General features: G+C 46.1%; 1 protein-coding gene across 6 annotated transcripts in view; it reads left to right on the forward strand.

Annotated features, from left to right (window-relative positions):
- The window catches only part of Rin2 (Ras and Rab interactor 2), a 212056-nt gene that overhangs the window by 104083 nt on the left and 89934 nt on the right, over window positions 1–18039 (forward strand). For 4 of the 6 annotated variants that reach the window (XM_052724316.1, XM_052724314.1, XM_052724315.1 and 1 more), the window contains exon 3: window positions 7703–7795. Coding sequence is in view for 3 of the 6 variants with exons in the window: in XM_052724310.1 (XP_052580270.1) it covers window positions 7739–7795 (57 nt within the window). In the remaining 3 variants the exon portion in view is untranslated. Of the gene's footprint in view, window positions 1–6153; window positions 6404–7297; window positions 7561–7702; window positions 7796–18039 lie in introns of those variants that run through there. The other 2 variants (XM_052724313.1, XM_052724312.1) reach the window with 2 other exon arrangements.

Below are 18039 nucleotides of genomic sequence, written 5' to 3' on the forward strand. Positions count from 1 at the left end.
TCACAGACCTTGGATCCAGTTAGCAAGGAGGAGGAGACAGAGGAGGAAGCAGCAATCATGTGACTTTTTGTTGCTCTGCCAAAATTTAAATGATTTTTCAAAGACAGAAGCCCCTTTCTCTTTAGGCCCCTGGCACTACAGAACATCATGGTAGAAGAGCATCATAGAGATTGGCTGCTCACCTCCTGGCAGCCAGGAAGCAGAGAGAGAGGAGGGGGTGAGCTAGAGATAAGCTCTACCCTCCAACTACGTCCCACCTCTTGATATTCCATTCAGCTGTGAATTGCATTAATGAGATTAGTGTCTTCATGATCTAGTCACCTTTCAATAGCACCACAAGCTAAATAACAAGCCTTCAAACCATGAACATTTTGTCTGGGAAGATATTCATATTCAGACCCAACATAACTCAGTTCATGGTATTCAAGACCCTCTTTGCTCCCAGGTACTAAATTATGTATATTATGTGGCAATGATATTCTTCTTTCCTTACTTCTGAGTGATAGGAGTTATGTTTTGACTCAGGACTTTTTTTTGGGCGGGGAGGGGAGGGATATAGTTAAGTAGGCTAGGCTGAACTTGGACTCTGGTTCCTCTAGCTTCAGTCTCCCAAATGCTGGGAAAACATGTGTGTCACCATTCCCAGTGATGCAGGACACTTTTATGTATTAAACTCAATCTGTTCATTACTTCTTATAAATAACAAGGCTGCTAGTAAATAAGATAAAAATATTAAAGAATAAAGAGTACTTTGTTCTTAAAATTATTCTCTTTAAATTTTAAATTAAATGAATTTCTGTGTGGAAAAATCCTCTCAACTTTCTATACTTCATATCCTGCACAAGAGCCAGTTTGATATGGATCATAGACCTGTACATGGAAGTAAAAACTATTAAGCATGTAGAACATAAGAACATAAGCTGGAGGTGCAGCGAGTGACTGAACATTTAACAAGCAGGCATTAGGCCCTGGATTAATATCCAGCACTACAAAAAAACAAAACAACAGCAACAAAAAAACCAGAATAAAATATATTCTTCAATAGTTTAACAATTGACATTAAAAAGAGGAAAATGATGCAAGAACTAAATAGAGCTGAAGAGGGATTTTAAGCATGTTAACTGTACTGTATAAGAAAATTAGCCAAGTAATTAAGATGACCTAATGAAGTTTGCTCTAGAAAATATTTTCTGTAAGAAGTGATTGGTATTGGGATCATTCCAGTGAAAATATTTGTGTTTATTAAACATGGAGTTGAAACTTCCTCAAGAATCACAAAGACCAGATTTTAAAAAGCAGGGCAAAAACATCTTCCAATGTCCGTGACTGCATCCTATGATCTAATTCTGAACCAAGAGGGAGCAGGGTGGTGGAGAAGAGGTAAAGAAAGGGGGGAGGGGGGAGGGGGAGGAGGAAAATGAGGATGAATGCATGCAGGTCTCCTTGCATTTGCAGTCATACAGAAGAGCAGGCACTGACCAGGGCTCTGATGAAATCTTCATCAAAGGTGTCTTTATCATAAGCTGTTCTTGTCAAGGGGCCTTTTTCTGTCCCAGAGCCTTTGTTAGTTTATTCTAACATCTTTGCACTAAAGACCTGTCTCGAGAATAACATCCTCAACTTCATCCTGTTCCTGAGAAGCCATGGTTGCCTCAGTCCCCCGTGGCTTCTCTAGCCAAAGAATATGCGTCTATCGGACTGCTCAAGACTCAGGTGCACATCCTGCCCCTATCGTCCAGGGGCCTCTTATATCCATTCATGCTACTCTCTCCCCATGCTCCAGATCTCTGCTTCCCATGCGCTGAGCTGTTACATGTGCCAAATCCAGCTTTCTAGTGCCTACTGTGTGCCTCTCCAGCTCCTCAGCAGAAGAGCCTACTCATCTGAGAGCCACTAGTTGGTTACTGGCCTGAGTCAGTGTCCATCCGGGGCACACTCAGCAGAGGGGAGGTGGTGGGCAGATTCACTCAGGTGGCACATCAGATACAAGGTGCAGTTTATGGTCTTCCTCAGGGTGTGCCCTGGTGTCAGGGTGGTCTCACACATAGCACAGAAGTGAGAGAAGCCAGCATGAGCTCTGGTGAACTGAAGAACTTGTGTGCTGTCTAAAACACTCAGCGCTGTGGCCATACTGGAATGAGGACAGTGTGTCAGAGATGTTCTCCACCAACACTTCTAGAACGGGGCACAGTGTAAGATTGCTACTACGGTATACATACATAGGTCTCCCCGCCCACAAGGCCTGTGTCTTTAAAAATATATCATTTCCTGGGACAGTATGATGACTCAGCGGGTAAAGGTGCCTGTTGCCAAGCCTGATGACCCGAGTTGGATCCCTAAAATCCACACAGTAAAAGGAAAGTGCTTACTCCTGCCAGTTGTGTGTCTGTGACTACTGTGTGTGTGCACCATGTTTGTGAAGGAGCCCATGGGGGTCAGAAGAGGGCATCAGATCCCCCCAGGGACCTGAGTCACAGGTGGATGTGAGCCACCATGTGGCTGCTGGGAATCAAACCCAGGTCCTCTACAAGAACTGTAAGCCCTCTTAACCAGTGAGCCACCTCTCCAGCCCCTGTTTCTCTTGAAAATGAAAAGTCTTCATGTTCTCAAAACCATGTAAGAGCTGGGTATGATGATGAACACTTGTAATCTCATTGCTTAAGAGGCTGGAGCAGGAAAATTGAGAGTTCAGTGCCAACCAGGGCTATACTGGGAGAGTCTGTCTTAAAACAAAACAAAAGATACAGCTTTTCTTCAAAAAAACAAGTTTGAAAGCTGGGCGGTGGCAGCACATGCCTTTAATCCCAGTACTCGGGAGGCAGAGGCAGGTGGACCTCTGAATTGGAGGCCAGCCTGGTCTATAGAGTTCCAGGACAGCCAGGGCTATACAGAGAAACCCTGTCTCCAAAAAAGAAAGAAAAAAAGGAGAAGTTGTTTAACTGCTGAGTAAAAGATAAAACACTGAAAACTGTTTTTGAATCCACATAACTTGAATTGTTGAGCCAGAATCTGGAATAACATTTTCCTGTCCAACTTGAAAAATCCCTGGCAATATGAAGGCAGTTATGGAAATGCTCAGAGACCTTTCCAGGACATAGACAGGAGCTCCCATGCTCTCAAAGAAGACAAAAGCCAGGGGAGAAAGGCCCACCACAGCAGGAGCTGTTTAAAGGGCTGGGGGGGGGGCACCTTGGTCAGGTTTGGACTTACCCTAACTGGTCCCCTGGGCTGAGTCATTTGGCAGTAAAATAATTATAATAATGAGATCTTATTTACTAAGATAAACCAAGTTATTATGCTTCCCTCAGCTACTAAAAGAAAAGTATTGAGTAGAAATTTTTTTTTTTTTTTTTTTGGTTTTTCGAGACAGGGTTTCTCTGTGTAGCTCTGTGCCTTTCCTGGATCTCGCTCTGTAGACCAGGCTAGCCTCGAACTCACAAAGATCCGCCTGCCTCTGCCTCCCGAGTGCTGGGATTAAAGGCGTGAGCCACCACCGCCCGGCTCTTGAGTAGAAATTTTTGTTTATGATTAGATCTGGGGGGTAGGAACTCAGGGCTTGCAAAGTTATGTGTTTTCTTCCTTTCTTTCTTTTCTTTTTTTCTTCCTTCCTTCCTTTCTGTATGCCTTCCTTCCTTCCTTCCTTTCTCTCTGTCTTTCTTTTTTGTCTTTTTTTAGATTTATTTATTTTATTTTATATGTAAGAGTGTTTTGCTCACATGTATGTCTGATGTCTGTATCGTGTGTGTCCTGGAACTTGAGTTAGAGACGGTTGTAATCCGCTGTGTGCGTGTTGGGACTCGAAGCCAGGTCCTCTGCAAGAACAAGTGTTCTTAACCACTGGACCACCTCTCTAACCCCTGAATTGTTTGTTTTCGTCTTGACCGTGAGTGATAGATTCCGACTGTTGCATCTGCTGTTCCGTGGTGGGGTTTGCACTCGTGACCGAAAGCAAGTAAATAGCAGGGGAGAAAGGATTAGGGTGAGGCTGAGCAAGGCCTACAAGATGTCAGTCAGACGGGAGAGACAAATCTGGAAGATCGATTGTACAACACGATGACTGTATGTAATAGTAATGACTATTTGCTGGGAATGGTGGTACGTGCCTCTAATCCCAGCACTCAGGAGGTGGAAGTAGATGGATCTTTGTGAGTTCAAGACCAGCCTGATCTATATAGCAGGTTCTACATCACAGGGCTACATAGTGAGATCCTGTCTTGGGAAATAAAGATTGAACTCTGCTGAGACTTGTAAGTGTTGTCCCAAATAAACAAGCACAAGCTGACAGACATGCCAGTTGGCATGAGTTAGCTACTCATAGTGTTTACAGATTTAAAAAACATTATATTGTATACCATAAATGTCCTCTTACTTTTTTCAAATAGAGAGGATGCCGTTTGGATAAGTTAAGAGGAAGGGAAAAAGAGAGGCATGAAAGGAAAAGCCTGCCTCTCAATAGCTCAGATGCCACATAGCAGCATTTCTGTCAGCAACAGACCAAGCACAGGGCTGTGGTCCCTGGGCTATGTCACCATGCAATTCAGTAGTCATCTTAGTTTGTGTTTGGACCATGTATGATGTTCACACAGAACATATCCCATATTGTCCTTAAACAATACATGACTGCAGGCTCCAGGCCTTCAGCCTTTCCCAGATCTGCCCCCCAGCAAGTGAGCCCAAAAGATGGAAGCCTGCTGGACTGAAGAGCTCCATTAATCAGCCAGCCATACATCAGAACCTCTCTCTGCCTTTGTCTCTGCATTGGACTTCACAGCGGCTGGCCTGTGGCCATGTCCAGGCAGAAGTGGTGTCCTCAATGCCTGCCCAGGTGACTCCTAGGACTTGGAGCACTCTTGTTCAGCAGGCTGCCAGGACAGCTGGCACCCAGCCAGAGGACATGGATGTCATTTGCACTTTCAAGAGCAGACCTTCAGTACCTCAGAAGTCACTCATGGAACCACCTGGAAAGCCACAGAGGCCAACTGTAGAGGGCCAGCCCGGGGTCTCTGGGAGACTGAGGAGCACCTGCTTCCTGCCTTTGTCCCCTATCTCCGACTGTCGCTCCATTTACATCCTTCCAGTGATTGATGGAAAGGCCTGGCTACTCCAAACTGCTGCAGTGGCTTTTTGCTAGTTTTTGGTGGTGTCTGCAAAGAGAGAACACTAGACAGACGGGTCTCATTTGTCAAGAATCTGATGACTTACCCTTCACAGAAACCAGGCAAGGTCTTCAGCGGTCCAAATCTGGAGGAACTTTATTGTGTCTCAAGCTACGGTACAGTTTTATTTTGTTGTCCAGCTGTAAGTGGGTAGTTTGGGGATCCCCCTGCTGGATGATATCTGCAGGAAGAATGGGAGCTGAAAAGTGGGGAAACGTGACTCCAGTCACCTCGATATTGTGCTATGGATGTTGAGACAAGGTATTGGAAAAATTAAGGGTTGGGAAGAAAACCATTGCATCGAATGAACTAAAACTTCCAGGCACCAAAAGCCATATACACGTCTATGCACATACATGCACAGCCCAGTCTGGTTCGACTGTGGTACCGTCCTCATCTCCCGTTATGTGACATGTACCTGCTGTGGCACTTGTCAAGATGTTTTGCCTTGGAGAAGCATTACAAATAAGAAAGAACATCACCTTCATCCTTTAAAGAAATAGAACAGTCTGCTAGCTCCACAGAATCCAGCTGGATGTTTAATCAGGACTGCCTGAGGTACAGGTGTATTCGGGTATCAGCAGCTAATTAAGCCAGCAGTGGACTTCAGGGGTTCTGACGACTTCATTGCCAAAAGCAAAATTCCTTGTGTGCTTTAGCTCATCAGCAAAGGTTTGTATATGGAAAACCCTGGAGCCGAACAAAGAAACTGTTCTGGATGAGGAATGAAGTCTTGGCTCTCTCTTAGCAATTCCTGAATTGCCAGGCTATGCAGAATCTCCTGCCAGGAAAACGTCCAGAAGAAAAAAAATGACAGGCCTCAGGTTTGTTTAAAGTGTACACTTTGTTAAAGTGCCTGTGTCTCTGGGTCTCAACAGTTAATCGTCTGCTGCCCAAGGTTCCCATCCCGCTCCAGTTCTGAACACAGCGCTGTGTGTTCCCTCTGGAGTGATGCCAGTCTATGGACGTTGCTAATAAGGATGGACTTCAGAAACCTTGGAGCTAGGCTCCCACTTAGGTGCTGAGCCGGGAACCTGAACCTCTGGAGTCAGCAGGATTGCCATGAAGCTTGCCACCTCTCCGGGAGGGTTTTGGAACACTGGCCTTCATCCCAGCAGGGTCACAAATGCAGCAGAATTCGGGAGAGACTTCAAGTGACCAAGACATGTAGCAACACCTCAACTAGAGGAGGTTTTGGAAGGAAGGCTGGGTATGGGAGAGACTGTTTTTCCTAGACGAGATTACACGTGAGTCCAACCAAACAGCTCACTGTGGGCGTGAGTAGAGAGGCAGTTTGGGGCCAAAGGAGTCTCTGCGAAGATTCTCGCTTCCACACCTGTGCCTTGCTCCGTGGTAGACTTCGCTTTTCCCCTTACTAGACCATCACTAACACCGGCCTCACCATTCAGTGTCTGACGCTGGCTCTGTCACCCCCGGCTTTGGTGCCTCCCCACCTCATGCCTGCAGCCCAACCACTTTTAATATTCCTTAATGATTCAAGTGATGTTTCACTTCCTACTTCCCGTGTTGTTCATGTCTGCAGTGTGCGCTGGCCTGTGCATGTTATAGCAAGTAGGGATGCGGGTGTACGGTTGAGAAGGAGAGGGAAGCCGGGGAGAAGGGGGAGGGAGAGAACACGTCGTTGTTTTCTGTTTAAACCTGTACAGTTTCACTGGATAAGTAAAGCTTTGGGGGACTTCCTTTGCCACCTCAATGCACACCTGTCTCAGCCGGGTCTATTGTACCAGGTGTGTGTACCCATTTAACTTAGAAGCTAAGGTGGAAGGCTTTGTAGTTTATGTGTGGCTATTACTGGTTTCTGTGCTGTGGTCTAGGAGGGGAAATTCCAAGCAAGATAGTCTTGGTGATGATTCAGGACCATGCTGTTATCCTGCCTTTAAATTTTCCTCTGCGTTCCAAAGTGAGCCCAACCCCCAAGCCCCTGGGTGATCAGAGCTGTTTACATGCATCCTTTTACACAAATGAGCTCTGTAAACAGTGACTCTCTGGGCTGCATCCAACCCCACTGGCTTCTAAGGGGGAAAACAGAGGGATTTCTCCCTAGTGCCCTTCTGCTGACCTTGCTTGCCAGGGAGGAGAGCTCACTGAGGGAATGCTGACCTCACCCCCTAACAGCAGGATTTCCTGGGACATAGAGAACTCCATTCTTCTGTGATCTGCCATATGAAATCTATAAACTTTCAGAGCAGATTATGGGGACAACTAATATTGGTTCCTTTTGGACTTCAGCATGGGGTCAAGCAAACACACAAAGCCATCATTATGCTCCCTGGAGTCCTAAGGACCTTCTACGTCAGCTGCTGGCAGAGGGGGTGGGGCAGCGAGGTGGGGCACAGTCTAGGAAGAGTGCTGGCTGCGGCAGGAAATCGGGCTGAAAGGAGATGTAAGGGCTTTGGTGGGAAATAAATGGCACAATGTTGTTGACGGAAAAAGATCTTGGCAGGACTGTTGTTGTGAGTGTTCTGTGGCTTAGAAAGGAATTTCCTACAGGCTGGACTAACCATTGAAAATGTCTCTACCTTCAGGAGTCCCGGGCGCGCAGTAGAACCTCGCTGGGGGAAATGTCAGCTTGGACCATGGGGGCCCGCAGTCTGGACAAGCGAGGAAGTTTCTTTAAGGTAAAAGGAAGCCGGATTTGGGATCTCATCTCTGCTTCCTCTGCGTGGCTGCCTGGGGAGCTGCAGGCACCCGAAACTGCAGACTGGAGCTTGGAAGCCTGCTGGCTGAGCCAGCTGGGGCCAGGGGAGCTTGCCTGAGAGCAGGGTTGGTGTTTACTGCCGGCTGGGGCTTTTGTGATTTAACACTTCCTCACTAGCTGGGGCTGGGGTAGAGATGCCACAGTAGGACCCTGGAGAGGCTCTGTACCGGGTGAGCTGTCCTGGCTTTTTCAGCTGGGCAATTTTAGGATGAAAGCTGGACTTTGCTTTCCAGAAAATTAATGGTGTGAGACCAGTGTATTCGCCTGACTGAGTCATTAAAGTGTAGAAGAAAAAGAAAACCAAACCAAAAACACAAACGATTCCTGGACCTCACCATAGGCTGATTAAATATTAGTTCCTGGTGTGTTTTTCCAAACACCGAAAGGTTTCCTGTGGTGGGGAAAGGGTAAGATAAGATTCAAACCATACAACTTTTCTGTTTCATGTGGGCATTGCTGGGGCTAAAGTAACTTTCTGGCTTAATGAGGGAAGATTTCAAAAGAGTGTATATATATCTATATAGATATATATGTATATATAGATATATATATTTCTATACATATATCTGTATATGTATAGAAAGAGAGAGTTTATATATTTAAGATTAGATCATCATTTCTAAGGTTTACTTGCAAATTAGTTTCCCTTTTGTGGCTTTTTGACTTGTTTACTTACACCGTCAAATAAATGCAAATTTCTTTTACAAAATCCTGAATCATGGTCCCCTCCCTAAAAAATGTAGAATAAAGAAGATTAAATGTGCACACTTGAAATGTATTACAGTCAGGTGTTCCAAACAATAGCCCTTGTCCCCAGAAGAGGAACACCAAAGAAACTTTATCGCTTTATTACTGAGGGGGAAAAAAAGTGCTTATGTTTAGTAATTCTAAAGCCCTCAAGTGTTAATAAAGAGGTATTTGCTCTTATCTGTGTTCCCTGTTTCCAAAGAGATTGTGACTGATACCATGTCAAAGGTTGACTGTAGAAAAATCCCACTGAACGTCTTGTTGCTAGAGCAAAGCTGAGTTTATTGCTGAAATGAGGGCCCCACCAGGATGATAGTATTGGTGTCTAGGAGAGGGACCACAGGACAGTGTATTCATAGGGTTTGAATGACAAGTCCCAAGTCCTTTAAGCCACCGTTTTCAAAACAGAATGGGATCGGATTTTAGCAAAGCTTGGTAGGTAGCATCCCAGAATTGGTGGACAGAGGTTCTTGAGGGGAATCTTGTTAAGTAAATCATTGAAAAGCAAGCTGTTCTCCCAAGTGAGCAAAATGTTCGGATTTCCTGCAGCAAATAGAAAAGCTATTTATTGGTTTATTGCCTTGACTCTATGGGCAAGAAGATCCTAGAAGAATTAAGTTATATTGGCACAAATGACCTCCGTTCTCAGTCCAGGTAGTTAAACTATGTCTGCGTAAGTAATCTCAATCTGCAACTGGCTTCCTCAGTTTTCATCAGACCCACATGAGACAGATGGGAGGAGGTGAGTCTTGTAGTCTCTTGGGGACCTGGAGCTGAACCCCAGAACCCTAGATTGTATCTTACACTGAGATATGCTTGCAGAGGCACCGTCTCTCAAGCCCTGCTTTATCCCAAAGCATTGCCTAAATTAGCCTAAATATTGGCTAGTCCTTAATTACCACCCTGGGATGGACAGGGAGCCCTGCGGAATCATAGCTTACATAGTAGTTAGACTTCAAAGTCAAGGCAAAAGAAGGAAATAGAGTGTGGTCCGAACTACGTTTGAAAATTTCTGAGGAGGATGTCCTGTTGGACCCAATGAACTGTCCGTCTTAAAGTTGGCTTTAGTCTGTTTGTTTGTTTTCATCCCTGGGAAAGTGGTGGTTTTTACTTTTAATTTTCAGTGGAGAAGCAGGCACAGCAGTTGGCTGGTAATACTGTTGGATGTTATAGATGATGAAGTATATGATGAAGGGTCAGCCAGGGAAGAGATGAGCTAGCTAAGCACACTGGAAGTCCTGGTTCTTTGCCTCTCCTGGGTCAGACCCTTCGGGAAATTCTGGCAAAGATGTCTGAACCATTTATTATTATCTGTATTTTTGACACAGTTTAGATTATATACTTTCTTTAAGTTAGATGTTCATGTAAATGAGTCACTTTGATGTAGGGTTTTTTTTCCCCTTTCCTCACGTTGATGTACACTGTTGGCCTGTGTTCTTCACCAGCCTTAGTTGTGGAGTTATCTGCATGGATAAAGTAATGCCCTTTGAACATTTATTAATAACAAGCTGGAATCCAGTGGCCCATATGATATGCCCCTCATGGGCTCTTCCGTTATGCGTCATGTTTTATTTGGATCCATGTCTTTTAAGCACATATGATTCCACCAAGCTCTGACCCAGGCCAGCTGGGGAAAAACCAAAAGCCATTCCTGACTTAACGGAACTTTTAGTCTGGTAGCAAAGAAAGATAACTACCAAAATCAGCACATCGCCAGCCAGAGTCATGAAGAAGGCAGTCCCTGGGATGAGAAGTAAATGGGGCCTCTGAGACTAGGCAGCCTACCCTGGGGTTCCAGAGACATCGCTATTAAGGAAGTGAATATTCACTTGACAGCTGAGATTGGAAGGTAGGAGTGGACCTAAATTTCAGAATGGCACTTATACAGTGGTAAAGCACCTCTCCATAGACATCGTAAAGGATGACGATTCTTGGTCCTTAGCTGAATTCCACATTAGGCTTATCATCCTTCATGCTTATTAGTGCTCTGTGGTTTTGTACAGCTCAGTTGTTGAAAGACACTCAGCAACTGCTTCTTCATCACACTCTCCCTCCCCAGCATGTGCCCTCAACCAGAGCTGCTGACCACCAGTGTCAAGCTTTGATTTGTGGTTTCTCATGTGTCCTGGCTTGGGAAGCAACTTAGGTTAGAGAACACGAGGCATGTGGAAAAGGCCCAGATGGTCTGACCATCCTGGAATAACTGTGGATGCCCGAGGTCATTGTTCCTGTAGGGTCACATCCTGGAAGCCACATAAATCCTATGCTGGACACACGTGTTTTCCAGTTGTTCACAGCACCGTGATTAATTTTCCTTAGCCACCTGTGACAAATACCGTCTTCCTACTCTATAAGGTCACTGTGAAAACATGGGGAGATGGAGAGACATGGAGCCCTAGACAGAGTAACCAGATACCTGTAGTTAGGTAACAGATCTGTACACCGACTACCAACAGATTTAAAGGGTAAATTGGATGAACGAGTTTATATAAGATGAAAGAGTTATATAAGAAAGTCTTCCAGGCTGGAGACATTCCAGCTGGACCTGACTTAGGACCATGAATGCTCAGTCGTCATGACCCCTTCTTTTCCTGGACCTTTTTCTTCCGAGCTGCCCCTACCCATTTCAGGGACCCAGTACTGACAGATATTTTACAGGTCTCCCAAGTCCATACCCTTCTTCCACTACATCTACCATCTGCTTAGGACCTCATTCTTTCATGAGTAGATGTCATGGATGATGCTCACCATCCAGCTACGCTACCACCAAACACAATTTGTCGATCTAAGTTACCTGCTTCAGATCAAGTCAGCAGGTTTTACCTTCATACCCTTGGGTTGTATCTGCCTTTTCCTCAACTCTCTATCACCTGTTCTGCCACAGCAGCTTGTGTCTAAGGCCAAACCTTTGACTGTCAGTCTCTAAGGTTTGCCCTCCTACCACCTGTCCCTCACCTTCTGCCTCTGAGCTATCCTTTCAGGCTGAATAGAACCACTTTACCCACTGGTAGCAGAGCTCACACAGGCTGAGTGAGTGGGGTTCAGCCTTCACTTTTTTTTTTTTTTTTTTTAAAGATTTATTTATTTATTATATTCACAGAAGAGGGCGCCAGATCTCATTACAGATGGTTGTGAACCACCATGTGGGTGCTGGGAATTGAACTCAAGACCTCTGGAAGAACAGTCGGTGCTCTTAACCTCTGAGCCATCTCTCCAGCCCTCAGCCTTCACTTTTATCTGAAGATAAAATCGAAGTAGAAATGGTGTGTGTGTGAGTGTGTGAAGGGCCTGGGTCGGAGGAGCTTGGTAGATGGCTTGGTTGATAAAGCACTTGCCTTACAAGCGTTTGTTCAATCCCCAGAACCAGATAAAAAGCTGAGTGCAGTGTCACACACTTGTAATTCCAGGGGTGGCAAGATGGGAGGCACAGACAGGTAGGGCCCTGGAGTTCATGGCCAGATAACTTATCCTATTTGAAAAAGTTTCAGGCCAGTGAAAGTTCCTGCCTCGAGACAAAAAAAAGGGCAAGGTACCTAAGGAACAACATCCAAGGCTGACTGTCCCCTGACCTCCAAGTTCACGCACACATGCACAGACAGACAGACACACACGTGCACACAAGCCTGTATGTGCACATGTAGAAATGGTATGAAGAGAGGCATAGCTGTGGTCCCAATATTGTTCCAGGATTTCAACTTCAATCCACAACTTCAGTTCCATCAGAAGAAGTGTGTCCTGTTCTTTTGTCATTGTGACTCAGCCCCTCAGAGGAAGTTCTTCCCTCACATAGTGGAGGATGATGCCAGGTGACCAGCACACACCACCCACGTGTATAGGAATGCCTTTGAGCTTCCTTGGCTGGCCCACCCTCGCCTGCCTGGACTTGTGTGTAGAGTTTCCCCATACTAGGTGGGACTTTCTCAGCTGCCTGAGCCTAAGGGACAAGGTGAAAGTTGATCTTAGTTAACCAGGAAGGAAATGTGTTGGGATCACAGAGACCCTGCTCACCTTTGCCTCACAAGTGCTTTGGCCTTTCGGGCATCCCTGAACCCATCACAAACCAGCTGAGAATCCCTGGAAGTGTGGCACATTGGTAGACTTACCTAGCCACGCTTAAGACTCTGAGTTCCATCCTCATCCTCAGCTGGCTTCGTTCAGGGGCCCTAATCACTGCGGGGACTCCATCTCAGAGGCTCTTCGGTGTGCTTGGTTTGCACAGGTTAGACAAGATGGCGAGCTGTGCTTATCTGTTAGAAATGGAAACCCTGCAGTTACAGGTCAGAGAAACCTCAGGGGAGCACTCCGGCATGGTAAAGGATGGGAATGCTGTGGCTGAAGTCTGGCTCTGCCAAGTGGGTGATTGATTCTCTTCATCTCAGCTGAGTCCCCTTGACTGGCAGTCTTTCCTGGACACCTGAGATGGTATTCAGTCTTCAGGAATCCCATCTACAGAGCAAAGCCTTAGTCATCCAGAACTGGACCAGCCTCACTGCAGCTTGGACCTCAGTGGCTCTCCCTGCATTTGAGTTCTCAGAATTGCCTTTGTATAGCAGTTCATTCCTCCACATGCACAAGCAAAGACAGTTCACTGTTGCAGAATAGTGGGAAGATACGACAGAGGAATTAAAATGACGGATAGAACCCCAAACCCCAATTTAACCAAAATTTGATTGAGCAGATCCTTTTGTGGATATGTGGACTATTAAAAGCCATAGAGAAGAGTGTTACTGTCTCTTCGACCTCCCTGTATGTACCCTAGAATGTGAATAGATGGCATCATATGGTCTGTCGCCAAACACACCAAAATACCTTGTGGTAGAAACAATGGTGATTAGAAATTTAGTCAGAGCAACAGTTTATTTGTGATACCGCAAAGGTTTGGTATTTGGCTTTTGCTTTCCATAAATACATTTTTTTCACAGACAGCAACTGATAGAATATCATTGTCCCATGGAAACATATGCAAGCTACAGATGTAATTTAAGATTTTCTGGAGTCACATGAAAAATGGTTTTTTTTGTTGTGTTTTTGTTTAATTAAAAAAACACACACACAAGTAAAGTTAATCACAAAAGGCAATTTTTTTTTGTTTGTTTGTTTTTTTGAGACAGGGTTTCTCTGTGTAGCTTTGCGCCTCTCCTGGAACTCACTTGGTAGCCCAGGCTGGCCTCGAACTCACAGAGATCTGCCTGGCTCTGCCTCCCGAGTGCTGGGACTAAAGGCGTGTGCCACCACCGCCCAGCTACAAAAGGCAATTTTATTTGGCTCTGTGTATCTATAATATCTCATAAAAATAAAAATTAAGAATTTTTTCATTTTCGTACTATATTTTTTAATTGGCAGTAGTTTATTTTACCAGATACAGCATATCATTCTGAAATATGTTCCAAAATACATTTTGAAGAATTCACTTTGTGCCAGGTGGTGGTGGCACATGCCTTTAATCCCAGCACTCAGGAGGCAGAGACAGGCGGATCTCTGTGAGTTCGAGGCCAGCCTGGGCTACAGAGTGAGTTCCAGGAAAGGCGCAAAGCTACACAGAGAAACCCTGTCTCAAAAAACCAACCAACCAACCAAACAAACAAACAAAAACAAGAATCCACTTTGTGTTTTATATGCAAGCATGTCTCAGTTTGTATCAGCTACATCTTGAGTGCTCAGCAGCCATACAGGACTAGTGACTGCCACACTGGGCAGCAAAGACTTAATGTTTTTCTGGCCTAAATATCTCCTTTTACAGGTGGGGAAACAGCCTAGAGCTAGAAATTGTAGAGCATGGGGATCAGCCTGGCCTGACTCTGCCCCAAGGTGTATAACTATCCTGGCAAGAGAAAAGGCAGCCTAAGGGAGACAGGTGGGCCCTTCCCTTCAGCTATTAAACTGTTGAGACAATGGACCCCAAGAAATTGGTGTTACCCAAGGAGTCCTGTGCTGGGAGAAAGACAAGGATGAAGCCTGATGCCAGGCAACTGGGGAAAATTCACACAGTTCTGACCGGATCTGAGACAGTAAAGTTTCAGGGATGGGGACAACCACACCTTGACCATGACGGGTAGTCTCACAAACCACTTACCTCCTGCTTAAGCATAAACCTCGAGTTAGGTCATACATGGTCACTGGACTCCTTTATTTTTTCTTCTTCCCAGTGTTCTTAGCCACAATGAATAGATTTGTTTTCTCTTTAGTTATCCTATTGAGGCCAGTGGCTAAGCCCAGCTTGGTAGGGTCTCCAGGACTCAAGCTTTGACCCCAACACCCCTGGGACCCTGGTACCCCACATGGCTCAGGCAATCTGACTGGATTTTCAGTTTTTCTGGATTGCCCACCCCAGAAATTCCATAGGGAGCAGTCACAGGGACAGTGGCCTTCTCTGGAGATGACACTTTTTAGGTGTGCAGACGGGCCTCTCACGAGAGGTTCCAAAGCCTTTAGGTCCCAGGTTATCCCCCAGGATATGCCTCTCCAGCAATGCCAGAACTTAGGAGACAGCAGGTGCCGCATTTGCCAAAGGCAATGAGTGTACTTACTGGTGGAGTGGTTTGAAGGACCGTTGTTTCCAGCACACCACGGCCGCGGTGTCTGAAGCTGAGTGTTGCCTGCTGATCTCCACGGATGCTTCAGGGGACTTCGTAAGCAAAAACCTTGAACTGCCTGCTGACAAGTACCTAATCCCAGCAAGAGGGTCACTCGCTTGAGCACATGAGTACAAGAACAGCCTAGACAATAGAGACTCAGTCTCAAAATCTAAACATCAAGGCTAAGCTAGGTACGGCAGTAGAACCTGTGAGATCTAAGTTACTGGTGAGGGCGAAACAACAGGACTGCTTGAGCCCCCCAATTCAGGACCAGGAAAGAAGGAAGGGAGTGAGAGAGGGGCAGACGGAAGACCGAGGTTCACCTTCCCCTTTGTCACCTTCCTGGCTGGGCTGTAAAACGAGTCGGTTCCAGTGTGTACTCTGAAGATACCAATCCATGGCTGTGGAAGTCATGGTGTTACTGCTGCTGTCTGGCCCTCTGCCATGAACACACTCCTGTGTCGGGAGGAGGGGCCATTTAGTGTGTTTGTGGTGTGAATGTCTTGGTTTCTGTCTCGTTTCAGACCTGTGCTCCAGCGGCCTGGGTAATCTGTGATTGCTTTCTCTCTGTGTTAGTTACGTGGGGGAAATTCTCATTCTTGCTTTCTGTATTTCCGGAGTCCCGGCTTATCTCAGAGTCTCTGCTGGTAGCTGGTTCAGTCTTGACCACTTGATCTCCAGCGATAGTTGGCAGCCACCACTTGCATGGAGGAGCTACTGGCCTCTAGTGGTCAGAGGCCAGAAGTACTGCCAAACTCCCTACACTACACAGGCCCATTAAACCAACCCTAAACTTCGGTAGTGCTGGGGTTGAGAGATTCTAATGTACACTGTAAATTAGGAGATAATCCTTGCCTGAGGTTTCTCTAGCTGGGTCTGCATCAGGCCTTCTGGAAGCAAAGGAGATGACAGGAAGAAAGTGTACTCATATGTTTAGCACCTTGTCCAGGGCAGAGATTTTCTCGCCGACTGAAGTTGCATAGCTTGGCTAATCAGTGGTCTGTACCCTCAAGTTTTCAGTAAATTGGCTGGGTGAGTGAAGGATGTGCAGACCATATGGGCATATGTTTACATGCAGGATTCAGGTATCCTCCTGGAAGGGAATCGGCACCCATGATGGCAGTGTGCGGTACCTGGGAAGTTCATAACAGTTAGAGAAACCTTGAGGGATGGGAGGGGGTGCAGAGCTCCCTGTGTGGGTGCTGGGAAGCCCTCTTGGGGAGCTGAAAGGAAGGTTGAACTGTGTGGGAGTAAAGATACAGAAGAGCCTTTCCAAACAATGCAGCGGCAGTGCTGGATCCTGGAGCAGCATCAGAGGCTCTGCATAGGACCAGGAATCAGGGCAGCGGAGGATGAAGAGAGGAGGGAGGTGGGGCCAGTTTTGCAACTAGGTGAGCATGTTGAGATTCCTTTTTTTTTTTAAATGTGCCTTGCCTCTACGTGTGTCTGTGTGAGGGTGTCAGATCTTGAAGTCACAGACAGTTGTGAGCTGCCATGTGGCTGCTGGGAACTGAACCCGAGTCCTCTGGAAGAGCAGTCAGTGCTCTTAACCACTGAGCCATCTCTCTAGCCTAAGATTCCATTCTTTTTTTTTTTTTTTTTTTTTTTTTTTTTTGGTTTTTCGAGACAGGGTTTCTCTCTGTAGCTTTGCGCCTTTCCTGGAACTCACTCTGTAGACCAGGCTGGCCTCGAACTCACAGAGATCCGCCTGGCTCTGCCTCCCGAGTGCTGGGATTAAAGGCGTGCGCCACCACCGCCCGGCCTAAGATTCCATTCTTAATGCAATTGAGAATTGAGGAAGACTTTGAGAAACCGAGGACAGACACAGAGTGCCACCTTTATAAAAGTCACCCCCAAAAGCCAAAGTATAACTATCTTCCCAAATTCCCTCAGAGGACAGCAGCCATTTGAGACCAGCATGATGGCCCTCTGCACATGGTTCTTCGTGTGCCTGGCAGATGTTGCCAAAGATGCCCCCTTTGCCCCAATTTCCCACCAGCTGGTCTTTACAGACTACTTGGAGGGTAAAAATGGATGAGTATTGAAAACTCCTGTCTTTTTTTTTTTTTTTTAAGATTGTCCCAGGGCTGGGTTGCATTTCATCCACAGACCATATGTTTCACATGCGTTGAGCCCTCCCCCTGAAAAGATGAGCCTCAAACTCTTTGTAGCTGAGGATAACATTGAACTTCCAAACATCCTGCCTCTTCCCTCCTGAGTGCTGGGATTTCAGACATGTCTACCTCACCCACTTCATGTGGTACTGGGGATCAAACCCAGGGCTTCCTGCAGGATAGGCAAGCACTCTGCCACCTCAGCTACATCCCCCAGGCAATTGTATTAAAAAATTAAATTAAAAAAAATAAATTCATGGAACACCGTGTGTGGAGTGGAAGAGAAGCTGCGGGAGAGAGGACCGAGTCACTGGGGACAGTCAGCAAACTGCATCCCTCCAAAATAAAGAGCTGGGGACTCGGTTATGGAGTTCAATCCACAGTGAGGCACCAACCACACGAGAGGGGAGGGGTCCAGTCCGCAGGAGCGGGGGTTTTTGAGAGGGATGTTACCTTTTTGGCTCTTGGTGAGTTTAAGTTGAGGAGCTAGTGTGCTAGATGATCAAGGGACATTCAAGGCACCCCGAGCCGTTGGCTTCCATATTTGTGATTTCACGCCTGCCCAAGAAGAATAAGTAAACAAAGAGTGAGCAAAGCAAACATAGATTTATTAAGGGAAGGTGAGAATGAACAGTGAGAGTGGGAGGGATTCCAACGGAGAAATGCTGCAGTGCAGCCCTGCCCGGGGGACATTTATGAGTCTTTTAGTGGGAAATGGATGGGAACGG

The sequence above is a fragment of the Peromyscus californicus genome, unplaced genomic scaffold (genome assembly GCF_007827085.1).
Source record: "Peromyscus californicus insignis strain IS unplaced genomic scaffold, ASM782708v3 Scaffold_7__1_contigs__length_154581171, whole genome shotgun sequence".
Classification (NCBI taxonomy): Eukaryota; Metazoa; Chordata; class Mammalia; order Rodentia; family Cricetidae; genus Peromyscus; species Peromyscus californicus.